An 18,547-nucleotide genomic window follows, 5' to 3' on the forward strand; every position below is an offset into this window, starting at 1 on the left:
TACCTCCGCTACATTGATGACTGCATCGGTGCTACCTCCTGCACCCATGCAGAACTCACTGACTTCATCAACTTCACCACCAATTATCATCCTGCACTCAAATTTACATGCACCATCTCCCACACCTCCCTCCCCTTTCCTGATCTCACAGCCTCCATCACAGGAAATACGCAGACTTCTTTCCAGAGATGCTGCCTGTCCCGCTAAGTTACTCCAGCTTTTTGTGTCTATCTCCCTCCCATTGACTCTATTTATACCTCACGCTGCCTCACTGTAGATTAACCATATTAATCTCTGCCAATATAACCTTCATCACATATACTATGCATGATACACATTCTGTCGTACTATGTTATCCAGTCCGGGACTTGAGTAGGAATGCAGTTACTGATAACAACCCTGTTTGTCCCCAGCTCGGCAGTCTGCAAGATGATACTAGTGCAGTAGTATGTATTATTCTCTCTGCATATGTTTTAATAAAAGCCTTGTGGTTCACCTAATACTTTGAGTGATTACAAAACATGGTGTCAGAAGTGGGATTCGGACCGATCAGGAGACACAGCTGTGTAGTCAGGATAGTGTCGAGGCGGCACTGGCTCTTTGACTGGGCGAAGGTGTTGTTGGGTATGTCTATAGGTGGCATCATCAACAACCATGGCTGAGGTTGGACTGCGGAGTAGGTTGATCTCGAACCGTCCGAGTCGACCAGGACCAGGTACTGATTGCCATGCCACTCGAAAATGTCAGCTGCAACTGCGGACCATGACAAATCAGGTGTGGGGTGCGAGAGAAGGGGCTGTTTGGGTTGGTGCGGCACTAGGCTGTTGCACACCGCAGAGGACTCGACCTTCTCATGTATAAAGTCGGACATTCCAGGCCAGAAGAACAGACACCTGCGGAAAAACACCTGTCGGACGATGATGGTTCTGTTGTTATGATGGTCTCCTACCTCCCATCCTCGTGTCTGGACGATCTGGCAGCACAAACAGCTGCAGACCACACTCTACAGTCACTCTCCTCTGTCATCCGACGTGGATGGCCAGAAAAGCAATACGGGTTGCCGCCCCTGATTCGCTCATTTTACCCTGTTTGTGATGATTTGGTACTTCAGGATGGCATCGTGGGGAAAGGACACAAGGCAGTTGTTCCTGCATCTCTGCAAAACATATATTACGATGCCATCCACAGGGGTCATCCCGGCGTGGAGGCAACCGTTCTGAGGACAAAGAGTGGCGTGGCAATCAGTACCTGGTCCTGGTCGACTCGTACTCCGGATGGTTCGAGATCGACCAACTCCGCAGTCCAGGCAAAACTCCAACAGCGACACGATACCCAGAAAAAATACTACGACAAGTCAAGCACACCGCTTCCATCTCTGACTGAGGGACAGGTTGTCTGCTTGCCAATGCCAAAAGGCTCCGACCGGCTGGGCGTCATTCTTGGCACTGCTCCTGTGCCGCACTCTTACCTGGTCAGTGTGTTAATGGTGCCACCTACAGACGTACCCGACAACAGTTGTACAGGGCCTTGGTGAGACCACACCTGGAGTATTGTGTACAGTTTTGGTCTCCTAATCTGAGGAAAGACATTCTTGCCATAGAGGGAGTACAGAGAAGGTTCACCAGACTGATTCCTGGGATGTCAGGACTTTCATATGAAGAAAAACTGGATAGACTTGGCTTGTACTCGCTAGAATTTAGAAGATTGAGGGGGGATCTTATAGAAACTTACAAAATTCTTAAGGGGTTGGACAGGCTAGATACAGGAAGATTGTTCCCGATGTTGGGGAAGTCCAGAACAAGTGGTCACAGTTTAAGGATAAGGGGGAAATCTTTTAGGACTGAGATTGGAAAAACATTTTCCACACAGAGAGTGGTGAATCTGTGGAATTATTTGCCACAAAAGGTAGTTGAGGCCAGTGCATTGCCTATATTTAAGAGGGAGTTAGATGTGGCCCTTGTGGCTAAAGGGATCAGGGGGTATGGAGAGAAGGCAGGTACAGGATACTGTTGGATGATCAGCCATGATCATATTGAATGGTGGTGCAGGCTCGAAGGGCCGAATGGCCTACTCCTGCACCTATTTTCTATGTTTCTATGTAACACCTTCGCCCGGTCAAAGAGCCATTGCCACCTCGACACTATCCTGACTACACAGCTGTGTCTCCTCCACGGTCCCACGGACTCCGGACTGGCCGCTGTCGAGGTCTCCAGCCTCACCCCTCAACACCGGTCATCCCTGCGGTATCACTCCCTTCTCCTATTCAATTTCCGGTGAAGGGAGAAAACGGTGGAAATTGTATGCGCGCTGGTCGCATCTGCAGGCCAAATCCAAAGTACCTTTGAACTGTCTTCTCACTTGCTGCTCGCAGTGCACAGTACATAAAGTAAATTGCACTCCCCTCAAATTGGGTTTTTCCTATATACTCCACTATATGCTTCTTTAAGAGAAAGGATGTAGATTAACCATATTCATCTCTGCCAATATAACCTCCATCACATATACTATGCATGATACATATTCCACCATGCTATGTAATCCAGTCCAAGACTTGAGTAAGGAATGCAGTTACTGATAACAACCCTGCTTGTCCCCAGCTCGGCAGTCTGCAAGATGATCCTAGTGCAGTAGTATGCACTATTCTCTCTGCATATGTTTTAATAAAAGCCTTGTGGTTCCCCTAATACTTTGTAATGGAGTGATTACAAACACTCGCCAAGGCCAGCAGCATAATCAAGGACAAGTTACATCCTGACCACTCCCCCTTCTCCCCTCTCCCATCGGGCCAAAGGTATGGAAATGTGAAAACGCACTGCTCTGGATTCAGGGACATTTCCTTCCCAGTTATCAGGCAACTGAATCATCCTACCAGAACTAGAAAACAGTGCTGAAGTACAATCTCATTGGAGACCCTCGGACTACCTTTGATCCGACTTTACCTTGCATTAAACGTTATTCCCTTATCACGGTATCTGTACATTGTGAATGGCTCGATTGTAATCATGTATTAACTGGTGAGCATGCAAGAACAGCTTTTCACTGTTCTACGGTACACGTGACAACAAAACTGAACTTTTTTAGCTTTGTTTTTGCTCTTCTGTCTGCATCTGCCCATTTCGAAAGTAATTATTGTAGTGACTTTTTTGCCCTGCGCCCGATCATTCCGTCTCCTCACCACTCGCTCTCCCATCTGCAGGTTCTGATTTCAACAATTCTGAAGACGGTTTTTTATCCTGAGGTCTGAGGAAGGGTCTCGACCCGAAACGTCGCCCATTCCTTCCTTCCAGAGATGCTGCCTGTCCCGCTGAGTTACTCCAGCATTTTGTGTCTACTTTCGATTTAAACCAGCACCTGCAGTTCTTCCCTACACTTTTTATCCTGAGGCTTGGACTCAGTTTCTATACCTGCTGATGCTGCCAGACCTGCTGGGTGCTTCCAGCACCTTCTGTTTTTGTTTCGGTTTCCCAACAACTGCTATATTTTTTCTCTAATATATATCTACCTCACCCTGAAAAATATTTGGTTCGTTCAGTTTAGTTTATTGTCACGTGTACTGAGTTGCAGGGAAAAGCTTTTGTTGCATGTTATCTTGTCAGCGAAAAGACAATACATGATTACAATTGTCACATTTGACCTGCGTGGGTTTTTCTTTGAGATCATCGGTTTCCTCCCGAACTCCAAAGACGTACAGGTTTGTAGGTTAATTGGCTTGGTGTAAATGGTGCCCCTAGTGGATATCGGATAGTGTTAGTGTGCGGGGATCGCTGGTCGGCACGGACCCAGTGGGCCGAAGGGCCTGTTTCCCCGCTGTATCTCTAAACTAAATAAACTAAACATTCGCACTGTATAGATACACGATAAGGGACTCGGTGAAGGTGGTAGGCACAGGGCAAGAGCTGCCAAAGGAGGTTGTTTAGGCAAGTACTATAACATAATTTAAAAGGCATTTGGACAGGTACGTGGATGGGAAAGGTTTAGAGGGATGTGGGCCAAACACGAGCAAATAGGGCTAGCTTAGATGGGTTATCTTGTTCATACGTTTTGGGAGCAGAATTAAGCCATTGGGCCCATTAAGTCTACTCCGCCATTCCATTCAATCAAGGCTGATCTATCTTTCCCTCATCAACTCCATTCTCCTGCTATCTCCTCAATAACTCCTAACCCCTTACTAATCAAGAATCTGTCAATATCCACCTTAAAAATATCCATTGACTTGGCCTCCACGGCTGTTCATGGCAATGAATTCCACTTATTCACCATCCTCTGACTAAAGAAATTCCTCCTCATCTCTTTTTCAAAAGGTACATCCTTTTATTCTGAGGCGATGGCCTCTGGTCCTCGATTCTCCCACCAGTGGAAGCATCCTCTCCACATTCACTCTATCCTGGCCTTTCACTGTTAGATGATTTGGATGATTTGCATGGATGATTTGGGGTACATGGATGATTTGGATTATCGAGGACGTACACACCATTGAGGATAAATGGGGATACTGTGGATAGGGTGAGCTGTTTTAAATACCTGGGAGTCCACATCTCTGAGGATATGACATGGACATCACACGCCGCAGCACTCGTGAGTAAGGCAAGGCAGCGCCTTTACCACCTCAGGCAATTGAGGAAATTCAGAGTGTCTCCGAGGATCCTCCAGTGCTTCTACTCAGCGGCTGTGGAAAGCATCTTGTCCGGAAATATTACAATCTGGTTTGGGAACAGCTCTGCCCAGGACAAGAAGGCTCTGCAGAGAGTAGTGTGTTCGGCCGAACGCACTATGGGAACTTCACTCGCCCCCCTGCAGGAACTATACATTAGGAGGTGCAACTCCAGAGCCAATAAGATCATGGGAGACCCCTTCCACCCCTGCAACGGACTGTTCCAGCTGCTACGGTCAGGCAAACGCCTCCGTTGCCATGCTGTGAGAATGGAGAGGTTGAGAAGTAGTTTCTTCCCAGAGGCCACTAGGACTGTAAACTCCTATCTCACCAGGGACTAACTTTACTGAACCATTCTACTGCTTTTTTTTAAAATTGCTGTTTTTTTCCCTTTTTCCTTCCGCCCACAATATTTAATATGTAAAAGAATATGTGATTCTGTTCCATTCTGTTTGCAGTTTGTTTGGTAGTTTGTTTGTTTGTCTTTTTGCACAAAGTCCGTGAGCATTGCCACTTTTCATTTCACTGCACATCTCGTATGTGTATGTGACGAATAAACTTGACTTGACTTGACTTGACTTGGGTGAAGGGCCTGTTTCCGTGTATATGACTCTACAACTCTCTATTTAAAGCATTCCTTTCAGAAACCTGTGTGTGCCTTGCGAAAGATTCCATTTTCTTATCGTATGCGGACCCTGCCTCTCCCTGACTCTCAGTCTGAAGAAGGGTGCCGACCCGAAACGTCACCTGTTCCTTTTCTCCAGAGATGTTGCCCAACCCGCTGAGCTGCTCCAGCATTTTGCCACTATCTTCAAATATCAGCAACCTATTTCTCCAGCAGGGGGAACTCAATGCCCTGAATAGATCAGAGAGAATGGTTCAAAGTTCCATATTTTTCATTATATAATCATTGTACATCTGTCGGTGTGTTTAAGGTCATTTTGACGGAGAGTTTGACAATAACCATGACATTGGCCATCATAGTATGCATCCCTACCGATTCATTCTGCACATGTTTGGATCGGATTCTCTGGACCTTTTGACTGCTTATGAAACAGCTGGTTGCATCTGGGCTTGTTCAGCAAGTCGAACAATCAGGGACAAAAGCGATTTAAAAAGTGCTCACGGCTACATTATGCCATTGTGAGCTTGTATACTCTGGAGTTTAGAAGGATGAGAGGGGATCTTATTGACACATATAAGATTATTAAGGTACACAAAATTGCTGGGGAAACTCAGCGGGTGCAGCAGCATCTATGGAGCGAAGGAAATAGGCGACGTTTCGGGCCGAAACGTCGCCTATTTCCTTCGCTCCATAGATGCTGCTGCACCCGCTGAGTTTCCCCAGCAATTTTGTGTACCTTCGATATTCCAGCATCTGCAGTTCCCTTTTGAACACTAAGATTATTAAGGGTTTGGACACGCTAGAGGCAGGAAATGTTCCTGATGTTGGGGGAGTCCAGAACCAGGGCCACAGCTTAAGAATAAGGGGTAAGCCATTTAAAACGGAGACGAGGAAACACTTTTTCTCACAGAGAGTTGTGAGTCTGTGGAACTCTCTGCCTCAGAGGGCGGTGGAGACCGGTTCTCTGGATACTTTTAAGAGAGAGCTAGATAGAGCTCTTAAAGATAGCGGTCAGAGGATATGGGGAGAAGGCAGGACCGGGGTACTGATTGGGGATGATCGGCCATGATCACATTGAATGGGGTTGCTGGCTCAAAGGGCCGAATGGCCTACTCCTGCACCTATTGTCTATTGTCTATTGCCATCCAATTCAGTGGTTTTTCATGGTGAGATTTGAAATCTCATCTTCTGAATTATTGAGTAGGAAGGAACTGCAGATGTAGTCTGAAGAAGGGTCTCGACCCGAAATGTCACCCATTCCTTCTCTCTAGAGTCCCGCTAAGTTACTCCAGCATTTTGTGTCTGTCTTCTGAATTATTGATTCGCCTTAAAATAATGTTGGCTTCGGAAGCCGCCGTCTCCAGTAAGGAAGCGGCCGTTCCAGGCATCCCAAGCCGCTGGGAGGGTTCTCCCGACGCCGGAGCACCATCACCCGGCGAAAAGGGCCTGAAACATCGGGCCCCGTAGCGGCGACTGCGGAGGCCTCAATAGGCCCGACTATGGGTGGACAAGGGGATGGGGACTGGACTTTGTGCCTTCCCTCACAGTGGGAACCATTGTGGGGGGATGTTTTTATGTTTAATGTTAAATTTCTTTATAATGTTATGTTGTATTCTTATTAATGTGCTGCAATGGCAACTTGAATTTCACTGCACCAATTGGTGTATGTGACAATAAATGAACCTTTGAACCTTTGAGTGTAGGACAGTGAGAGTGTACGGGGTGATCACGGGTCGGCGCGGACTCGGTTGACCGAAGGGCCTGTTTCCATGCTGTATCTCCAAAGTCTAAAGGAAAATGTCGACTTCCTGATGTATTAGTGATTAGTGATTCACTCCAATTTTTTTCTTGCAGATTTTTCCAGCAGTGAATGAGAAAGGTTCTGCCTACAAGACCCTTCTGCTCAAGAATACGGGGGATACACCCATAACGTTTGCCCTAAATTCACCGCAAGAAGAGATCATTAGAATTAAACCGAGCTTTGGTTTTATACTTCCCAAGGCCCATCAAATATTCACAGTGAAAGCTTCTCCCCAGAGTGACGTCCTTACCAAGTACACACTGCCGTTACATCTAAATGCCTCAGAGAAGTACAACCAGGTAACGATAAGAGATCTAAATATCAGCACAGGAGGTACAGATTTGATGGTGCAAGAGGATCACAAAGGGTGATGGGCGAATGGAACAAGCTGCCAGATGAGGTTGTTGAGGCTGTGACTATCACAGTTAGATAGGTACTGTACATGGATAGGACAAGTTTGGAGGGATATGGACGAAAGGCAGGCAGGTGGGACTAGTGTAGCTGGGACATGTTGGGCAAGTAGGGCCGAAGGACCTGTTTCCACACTGTATCACACTATGCGGTGCTGGCTCGAAGGGCCGAATGGCCTCCTTCTGCACCTATTTTCTATGTTTCTATGTATAAGACGTTGGTGAGACCGCATTTAGAATATTATGTTCAGTTCTGGGCACCATGTTACAGGAAAGATATTGTCAAGCTTGAAAGGGTTCAGAAAAGATTTACGTGTATGTTGCCAGGACTAGAGGGTGTGAGCTTTCGGGAGAGGTTGAGTAAGGTGGGTCTATTCCTCACATGGAGTGTAGGAGGATGAGGGGACATCTTATAAAGGTGTATAAAATCATGAGAGGAATAGACCAAGTAGATGCACAGTCTTTTATCCAGAATAGGGGAATCGAGGACCAGAGGACATAGGTTCAAGGTGAATGGGAAAAGGTTTAATAGGAATCCGAGGGGTAATGTTTTCACACAGAGGGTGGTGGGTGTATGGAACAAGCTGCCAGAGGAGGTAGTTGAGGTTGGGACTATCCCACCGTTTAAGAAACAGTTGGACAGATACATGGATAGGACAGGTTTGGAGGGTTATGGGCCAAGCGCAGACAGGTGGGACTAGTGTAGCTGGGACATGTTGGACGGTGTGGGCGAGTTGGGCCGAAGGGCCTGTTTCCACACTGTATCACTCTATGAATCTATGACTCTAAGGCGCAATGAAGGTTCATATAATTGATTCCTGTGAGGAGTCAATTGCCCTCTGAGTACAGACAAATGAAACATAGACATAGAAAATCGGTGCAGGAGTAGGCCATTAAGCCCTTCAAGCCTGCACTGCTATTCAATATGATCATGGCTGATGCAATATGATCATGACCAATGATATCAATAAAACCTGCAAAATTCTTTGCTGGGATGGATATTGGCGTGCTAGAACGAGAGGATATAAGTCACAGGATAATAGGTTGGCCAGTTAGTTTGGAGACACAAGGAACTATATATTCTATTTTACAAAAAAAGACACAAAGTGCTGCAGTAACTCAGCAGGTCAGGCAGCACCTTTAGTTGCATTTAGTTTAGAGATACAGCACGGAAACAGGCCCTTGGGCCCCCCGAGTCCGTGCCGACCAGCGATCCCCTCACACTAACACTATCTTAAGGGCCTGTTCCATTTGGGCGTCATTTGCGCGTCGCGCAGATGGCGCGCGAGGATTTTGAGAATCCCCAAATCCTGGGGCGCCGCCCGCTACTGCGCATCACTGCCTATGCCACCACGTCTCACCATGCGTGCGTAATGCATGCCATTCGTGCGTCGCGACGCTTAAATGTCGCATAAATGACATGCAAATAACACCCAAGTGGGACAGGCCCTTTACACAGTAGGGACAATTTACAGTTATACCAAGCCAATTAACATTAAAAAAACCTATATGTCATTAGAGTGTGAGAGGAAACCAGAGCACCCGGGGAAAACCCACGCGGTCACAGGGAGAACATACAAGCTCTGTACACACAAGCACTCGTAGTCAAGGCAGCAACTCTACCGCTGCACCACCATGCTGCCTTATTTCTTGCAATATGCAGAGGTTGCTGCCCTTCTCTCAGTATCTTCCCTTAATTTTGAAGCTGCATTCAAAATTTGTGATGCCTGACACATTTGACATTTTAGCATTTAGTTTAGTTTAGTTTGGAGATACAGTGCGGAACAGGCCCTTCGGCCCACCGAGTCCGCACCGACCAGCAATCCCCGCATATTAACACTATCCTACACCCACTAGGGACAATTTACACTTATACCAAGCTAATTTACCTACATACCTGTACGTCTTTCATAGCAAAAGGATTTGAGTATAGGAGCAGGGAGGTTCTACTGCAGTTGTACAGGGTCTTGGTGAGACCACACCTGGAGTATTGCTTACAGTTTTGGTCACCTAATCTGAGGAAAGACATTCTTGCCATAGAGGGAGTACAGAGAAGGTTCACCAGACTGATCCCTGGGATGTCAGGACTTTCATATGAAGGAAGACTGAATAGACTCGGCTTGTACTTGCTAGAATTTAGAAGATTGAGGGGGGATCTTATAGAAACTTACAAAATTCTTAAGGGGTTGGACAGGCTAGATGCAGGAAGATTGTTCCCGATGTTGGGGAAGTCCAGAACAAGGGGTCACAGTTTAAGGATCAGGGGGAAATCTTTTAGGACCGAGATGAGAAAAACATTTTTCACACAGAGAGTGGTGAATCTCTGGAATTCTCTGCCACAGAAGGTAGTTGAGGCCAGTTCATTGGCTATATTTAAGAGGGAGTTAGATGTGGCCCTTGTGGCTAAAGGTATCAGGGGTATGGAGAGAAGGCAGGTACAGGATACTGAGTTGGATGATCAGCCATGATCATATTGAATGGCGGTGCAGGCTCGAAGGGCCGAATGGCCTACTCCTGCACCTATTTTCTATGTTTCTATGTTTCTATGTCTTTGGAGTGTGGGAGGAAACCGAAGATCTCGGAACAAATCCGTGCAGGCCACGGGGAGAACGTACAAACTCCGTACAGACAACACCCGTAGTCGGGATCGAACCCGGGTGTACGGCACTGCAAGCACTGTAAGGCAGCGACTCTACCGCTGCGCCACTGTGACCGCCCTTAAAGTGTGCATGGTGTGGATCAAACAGCCTGTGATAGAACAGTGGATAGACAATAGACAATTGACAATAGGTGCAGGAGTAGGCCCTTTCGGCCCTTCAAGCCAGCACCGCCATTCACTGTGATCATGGCTGATCATTCACAATCAGTACCCTGTTCCTGCCTTCTCCCCATATCCCTTTACTCCGCTATCTTCAAGACCCTATCTAGCTCTCTCTTGAAAGTATCCAGAAAACCGGCCTCCACCGCCCTCTGAGGCAGAGAATTCCACAGACTCACAATTCTCTGTGTGAAAAGGTGTTTCCTCATCTCCGTTCTAATTGGCTTACCCCTTATTCTTAAACTGTGGCCCGCTGGTTCTGGACTCCCCCAACATCGTGAACATGTTTCCTGCATTCGAAGAACAGGCCCTACAGTCCACACATCACACTTAAAGGATGTATAAGATCTTGAGTGGAATAGATAGGATAAATACAGAGTCTTTTACCCAGAGTAAGGGAATAAAGAATCAAGAATCAAGGACCATAGGTCGTCAAGATTATGTTAAGGACCGCAATTCAACGCGATCATGGCTGATCATCCACAATCAGTACACCGTTCCTGCCTTCTCCCCATATCCCTTGATTCCGCTAGCCCTAAGAGCTTTATCTAACTCTCTTTTGAATGCATCTTGTGAATCAGCCTCCACTGCCTTCTGAGGCAGAGAATTCCACAAATTCACAACTCTGTGTGAAAAAGATTTTCCACATCTCAGTTGGTAAATGGCCTACCCCTTATTCTTAAACTATAGTCCCTGGTTCTGGACGCTCCCTACATTGGAAACATGTTTCCTGCATCTATCGTGTCCAATACCTTAATAATTGTATATGTTTCTATAAGATCCCCTCTCATCCTCCTAAATTCCAGTGAATACAAGCCCAGTCGCTCCATTCTTTCATCATATCACAGTCCTAAAACTGCACACAATACTCCAGGTGTGGTCTCACCAGGGCTCTGTACACCTGCAGAAGGGCCTCTTTGCTCCTATACTCAACTCCCCTTGTTATGAAGGCCAACATGCCATTAGCTTCCATCACTGCCTGCTGTACTTGCATGCTTACTTTCAGTGGCTGATATACAAGGACACCCAGGTCTCGATGTACTTCCCCTTTTCCTAAACTGACACCATTCAGTTAATAACCTGCCTTCCTGTTCTTGCCACCAAAGCGGATAGCCTCACATTTATCCACATTATACTGCATCTGCCAGGCAACTGCCCACTCAGCCAACCTGTCCAAGTCACCCTGCATCCTGCAGATTCTTGATTAGTAAGGTTACGGGGAGAAGGCAGGAGAATGGGGTTGAAAGGGATAAATAGATCAGCCATGATTGAATGGTGGAGCAGACTTGATGGGCTGATTGGCCCAATTCTGCTCCTGTGTCATATGGTCCTACTATCATTGCTGCCTCCTCCGTCACCCCTGGCAGTGTGTGGCAGCTTCCACCACCCTCTGTGTAAAACCATGACCAGGGTCCTTGTGGGTACACAAAAAAGCTGGAGTAACACAGCGGGTGCAGCAGCATCTATGGAGCGAAGGAAACAGGCAACGTTATGGGCCGAAACCCTTCTTCAGTTGCCTATTTCCGTCGCTCCATAGGTGCTGCTGCACCGCTGAGTTTCTCCAGCTTTTTTGTGTACCTTCGATTTTCCAGCATCTGCAGTTCCTTCTTAAACACCAGGATGCTTGTGTTTGCTTCTGCAACATGGAGCCTAAACTACTAGAGTGGTTGAAAATCATTATTAGTCACACAAACTGTACACTGCAAGGGCCAGGAAGCGAGCGGGCAAGATCATCTCTGACCTCTCTCATCCTGGCCACAAACTCTTTGAATCACTTCCCTCTGGAAGGCGACTCTCGACTGTCAAAGCTGCCATAGCTGCCACATACAGTTTGTACAGTTTTGGTCTCCTAATCTGAGGAAAGACATTCTTGCCATAGAGGGAGTACAGAGAAGGTTCACCAGACTGATTCCTGGGATGGCAGGACTTTCATATGAACACAGACTGGATAGACTCGGCTTGTACTCACTAGAATTTAGAAGATTGAGGGGGGATCTTATAGAAACTTACAAAAGTCTTAAGGGGTTGGACAGGCTAGATGCAGGAAGATTGTTCCCGATGTTGGGGAAGTCCAGAACAAGGGGTCACAGTTTGAGGATAAGGGGGAAATCTTTTAGGACCGAGATTAGAAAAAAAAAATTCACACAGAGAGTGTTGAATCTGTGGAATTCTCTGCCACAGAGGGTAGTTGAGGCCAGTTCATTGGCTATATTTAAGAGGGAGTTAGATGTGGCCCTTGTGGCTAAAGGGATCAGGGGGTATGGAGAGAAGGCAGGTACAGGATACTGAGTTGGATGATCAGCCATGATCATATTGAATGGCGGTGCAGGCTCGAAGGGCCGGATGGCCTACTCCTGCACCTATTTTCTATGTTTCTATAAAAACAGCTTTGTTCCACGAGTAGTAGCTCTACTCAATAACCAAAAATCTGTAGTCTCCTTTTGCTCTGGTATTTTATTTAATGCGCATGTTTAATCAATAATGTTTCATTATTAATGTTTAATGTTTCATGTGTCATTCGTAACTGTCACTGTATGTCGTTGTCATTTGCGGGCGGAGCAGCAAGGCAAATTCCTTGTATGTGAATACTTGGCCAATAAACTCATTCATTCAAACAGTTCTTGTTTGCCAGAGAGTGCAATATGCGACTCACCTTTTCCATTCTCTCGCCGTAGGACCTCAGGTTATTTTGCATGGTTGAAAAGCCGCTCGTGACTCTGGATGGAAATGGGTATCTGTACTTTAAGCCCACGTGCATAGGCACCCTGTCGGAGCGGTCCTACTTCATCACTAACGTCACGCGGATGCCACTGTACTTTCAGTGGAAGATATCAATGGCTGGCTCCAAGATTCTGACCGTCAAACCAACCTTTGGCATCATCCAGGCCAATGAATCTTTGGTGAGCCCCAGGTCGCTTTATCTGTTGTATATAAACGAAACATATTGTTATGGAGAAACTCAGCGGGTGAGGCAGCATCTGTGGAGCGAAGGAAATAGGGCAAGGGTTTTGGCCCGAAACGTCACTCATTCCTTCGCTCCATAGATGCTGCCTTACCCCGCTGAGTTTCTCCAGCATTTTTGCCTACCTTCGATTTTCCAGCATCTGCAGTTCTTTCTTAAACAACTATATTGTTCAGTACATTTTTCCATTTAACCCGCACACTGACACCGTCCTGCACACACTAGGGACAATTTACATTTTTCACCAAGCCAATTAGCCTACAAACCAGAAGGTAGATAAAAATCTGGAGAAACTCAGCGGGTGAGGGAGGCAGCATCTATGGAGCGAAGGAATAGGTGACGTTTCGGGCCTCGAAATGCTGGAGAAACTCAGCGGGTGAGGGAGGCAGCATCTATGGAGCGAAGGAATAGGTGACGTTTTGGGCCTCGAAGCTGCCTCACCCGCTGAGTTTCTCCAGCATTTTTATCTACCTTCGATCTTTCCAGCATCTGCAGTTCCTTCTTAAACATTTAGCCGACAAACCAGTAGGTCTTTGGAATATGGGCTGGAACCGAAGATCCCGGAGAAAACCCATGCAGGTCACGGGTAGAACGTACAAGCTCCACACAGACAGAAGCCGGGTCTCTGGCGCTGTAAGGCAGCAACTCTATCGCTGCGTCTCTATGCTGCCAGTGATGTGGGTAAATGCAGCAACATTGTGAGGTCTACAAAAGAGGTGGGAGGGGGGGGGGGGGTTTCTCCAATGTCATTGCCCCCCCCCCACCCCAAAACACCCCCCCCTCTTTACCTTGCTTCCCACCCAGGTGCGCACACATTTCTCCCACCATCACCCACCAACCCTAGTCACCCTGCACCTTTACCCCTCTCCACATGCTCATCTTCCATCTCCGAATCCCATATTTCCTTTTAATTCCCCCCTCCCCTCCAGCGGAGTCAGGGAATATGGGGAGAAGACAGGAACGGGGTACTGATTGGGGATGGTCAACCATGGTCACACTGAATGGCGGTGCTGGCTCAAAGGGCCGAATGGCCTACTCCTGCACCTATTGTCTATTGTCTCCCTCTTCTCTCCTTATCTGAGGCCCTTTTGTTTGCCTTTCACCTCCACTTCTGTGTCACTACTTCCCACTCAGCTTCCCCAATCAACGCTCTCCACCTCCCCCTCCCCCCCACAACCGTGTCCACCTATCACCTGCCTCACCTCCACTTCTCGTTTCCCGCTTTTTACCCCCTACTCCACTCAGTCTGAAGAAGGGTCCTGCAATGAAACTGCAATGAAACAAAAAGTGGTGAATCTGTGGAATTCTCTGCCACAGAAGGTAGTTGAGGCCAGTTCATTGGCTATATTTAAGAGGGAGTTAGATGTGGCCCTTGTGGCTAAAGGGATCAGGGGGTATGGAGAGAAGGCAGGTACAGGATACTGAGTTGGATGATCAGCCATGATCATATTGAATGGCAGTGCAGGCTCGAAGGGCCGAATGGCCTACTCCTGCACCTATTTTCTATGTTTCTATGTTTCTATGTTGCCTGGCCATTCCTTCACAGATGCTGCCTGACCCGCTGAGCTCCTCGAACACTGAGGTGGTGAGCATTCTCTGACCTTTGTCTTTCTTTCTTTCTTTTTAAATCTTTTTATTAGTTTGTTTTTCCAAAAATCCAAAACAAAACAAAAAAGACAGAGCAAAAAGAGTAATGATAAACATAACAATGATATTGATACATAGGGATCAGGATTCCATTAATAACAGGTATAACCTAAATATGAGTCAAGTGTCAAAATACACATTGAATATAGATCTCCGGGTATCTATGTAAATATAGTTAAATATTTAAAAGAAAACTTATATATGTAGAAAAAAAACACAAAGATAAAAAGACCAAAAAAGAAGAAAAAAGGAAGAAACAAAACCCCCCTAAACTAAAGGAAAAAAAAAGAAAGGAAAAAAAAACCTTTGTGACTCTCCAATTAGCCATGGCAAGAAATGCTCGGCAGGTTAGGAGCATTTTATTGACATGAAAATATTTCAGATCGGCAGAAGGATGAGTGGGTGACCTCATTGAAGCTCGCTGAATAGTGAAAGGCTTGGATAGAGTGGATGTGGAGAGGATGTTTCCACTAGTGGGAGAGTCTAGGACCAGAGGTCACAGCCTCAGAATTAAAGGACATTCCTTTAGGAAGGGGATGAGGAGGAATTTCTTTAGTCAGAGGGTGGTGAATCTGTGGAATTCATTGCCACAGAAGGCTGTGGAGGCCAAGTCAATGGATATATTTAAGGCAGAGATAGATAGATTCTTGATCAGTATGGGTGTCATGGGTTATGGGGAGAAGGCAGGAGAATGGTGTTAGGGGGAGAGGTAGATCAGCCATGATTGAAGCGGAGTAGACTTGATGGGCCGAATGGCTTAATTCTGGTTCGATCACTTATGACCTTAAGCCCTGCCATCAGAACAAAAGGATGAGAGAGAAAATTGGTGCTTATTGTTATGTTTAAGAATCTGACTGGAAAGAATTGGCTTCTCACTTTGTCGCACGTCAATAGATTCAAAAGTACAGTGCATTCAGAAAGTATTCAGACCCCTTCACTTTTTCCACATTTTGTTTTGTTACAGCCTTATTTTAAAATGGATTAAATTCTTTTTTTTAAATCATCAATCTACACACAATACCCCAGAATGAAGAAGCGAAAACTGGTGTTTAGAAAATTTTGCAAAGTAATTAAAAATAAATAACTGAAATATCACATTTACATAAGTATCCAAACCCTTTGCTAAGACACTCAAATTTTAGCTTACGTTCATCATGTTTCCCTTGGTTATCCTCGAGATGTTTCTACAGCTTCCCCTTTTCCTAATCTGACACCATTCAGATAATAATCTGCCTTTCTGTTCTTGCCACCAAAGTGGATAACCTCACATTCATCCACAATATACTGCATCTGCCCACTCAGCCAGTCCAAGTCTCCCTGCAGGTTCTTGATTAATAATAGCCCTGTTCCACGGTACAAGTTCATTCCAAGAGCTCTCCCGAGTTTAAAAACAAATCAAACTCGTGGTAAACACGGAGAATGAACGTAGCGGGTACGTCGGAGCTCGGAGACGTCTCTTAGCGGCTCGTAACGCTAATGGCAGGTACTCGGGAAAACTCGCTAACGGCAGGCAAGCACGGGAAGACTCGTGAAGATTTTTCAACATGTTGAAAAATGTCCACGAGAGCCCCGAGTACCGACGAGCGGCCATTACAGTAAATCTCCAAGTTTGAATCAGGGCAAACTCGGCAGAGCTCTTGGAATGAACTCATACCGTGGGACATGGCTTTAAGGGTATCATAGCTTACGCGGAGAAGGCAGGAGAATGAAGTTGAGAGGGATAAATAGATCAGCCATGATTGAATGGCGGAGCAGACTTGATGGGTTGAATGGCCTAATTCTGTTCCTGTGTCATGTGGTCTTATCCTCCATCACCTCTGGCAGCGTGAGGCAGCTCCCACCAGCCTCTGTGTAAAACTATGACCACCATTCTTGTGTTTGCTTCTGCAACATGGAGCATAATGAACTTGATTGGAGTCCACCAGTGGTAAATTTAATTGATTGGACATGATTTGAAAGGCCCACATCTGTCTATATAAGGTTATACAGTTGGCAGTGCTTGTCAGAGCAAAAACCAAGTCATGAAGATGAAGGAATTGTTGTTTGTAGACCTCTGAGACAGGATTATGTCGAGACACAGATCTGGGGTAGGGTATAAAACAATTTCTGCAGCATTGCAGGTCCCGAAGAGCGCAGTGGCCTCCATCATTCCTCAATGGAAGAACTTTGGAACCACCAGGACTCTTCATAGAGCTGGCCGCCCGGCCAAACTGAGCAATCGGGGGAGAAGGACCTTGGTCAGGGAGATGACCAAGAACCCGATGGTCACTCTGACAGAACTCCAGAGTTCCTCTGTGGAAATGGGAGAACCTTCCAGAAGGACAACTATATCTGCAGCACTCCACCAATCAGGCCTTTATGGTAGAGTGGTCAGACGGAAGCCATTCCTCAGTAAAAGGCACATGACAGCCCACTTGGAGTTTGCTAAAAGGCATCTAAACAAGATTCTCTGGTCTGATGAAACCAAGATTGAACTCTTTGGCCTGAATGCCAAGTGTCACATCTGGAGGAAACCAGGCACCGCTCATCACCTGGCCAATACCATACCTACAGTGAAGCATGGTGGTGGCAGCATCATGCTGTGGGGATGTTTTTGAGTGGCAGGAATTGGGAGACTAGTCAGGATCGAGGGAAAGATGAATGGAGCAAAAGTACAGAGAAATCCTTGATGAATACCTGCTCCAGCGTGTTCAGGACCTCAGACTGGGGCGGAGGTTCACCTTCCAACAGGACAACGACCCTAAGCACACAGCCAAGACAACGCAGGAGTGGCTTTGTGACAAGTCTGTGAATGTCCTTGAGTGGCCCAGCCAGAGCCCGGACTTGAACCCAATCGAACATCTCTGGAGGAACCTGAAAATAGCTGTGCATCAACGCTCCCCATCCAACCCGACAGAGCTGGAGAGGATCTGCAGAGAAGAATGGGAGAAATTACCCAAATACAGGTGTGCCAAGCTTGTAGCGTCATACCCAAGAAGACTTGAGGCTGTAATCACTGCCAGAGGTGCCTCAACAAAATACTGAGTAAAGGGTCTGAATACTTATGTAAATGTGATATTTCTGTTATTTATTTTTAATTACTTTGCAAAATTTTCTGTACACCTGTTTTCGCTTCTTCATTCTGGGGTATTGTGTGTAGATTGATGATAAAAAAAAAGAATTTAATCCATTTTAAAATAAGGCTGTAACGTAACAAAATGTGGAGAAAGTGAAGGGATCTGAATACTTTCTGAATGCACTGTGTAAAGACTTTAAGCTTATAACAATTTGCAGAGAGAGTTGAGATTCTAACAATTGGTTTGGGTCATATGTTTATCTGGGGAGGTGAAAATGTTATTCATTTTTCTGAAAGTCCGCCACTCGATCATATAATGTTGAAAACTTTATACTGAAGTTTGCTTTACTGACTTTGCTGAACCTTTTTACTGTCCAGCTCAAAGCACTTTCTATACATTCATTGATTCTATCTACACTTCACGCTGCCTTGGAAAATCTACCATCTAGTCAAGGACGAGTCTCAGCCCAGTCACTCCCTCTTAGTTTAGTTTAGAGATACAGCGCGGAAACAAGCCCCTCAGCCCACCGGGTCCGCGCCGACCAGCGATCCTGGCACATTAACACCATCCTACACCC

General features: G+C 46.2%; 1 protein-coding gene across 1 annotated transcript in view; it reads left to right on the plus strand.

The window, feature by feature from the left end:
* Positions 1 to 18,547, plus strand: part of cfap65 (cilia and flagella associated protein 65) — a 213,101-nt gene that overhangs the window by 55,247 nt on the left and 139,307 nt on the right. The window contains exons 12-13 of the mRNA XM_033024878.1: positions 7,131 to 7,376; positions 12,981 to 13,205. Coding sequence (XP_032880769.1) covers positions 7,131 to 7,376; positions 12,981 to 13,205 — 471 coding nt within the window. The remainder of the gene's footprint in view (positions 1 to 7,130; positions 7,377 to 12,980; positions 13,206 to 18,547) is intronic.

This window comes from Amblyraja radiata, chromosome 7, assembly GCF_010909765.2.
Source record: "Amblyraja radiata isolate CabotCenter1 chromosome 7, sAmbRad1.1.pri, whole genome shotgun sequence".
In the NCBI taxonomy this organism is placed as follows: domain Eukaryota; kingdom Metazoa; phylum Chordata; class Chondrichthyes; order Rajiformes; family Rajidae; genus Amblyraja; species Amblyraja radiata.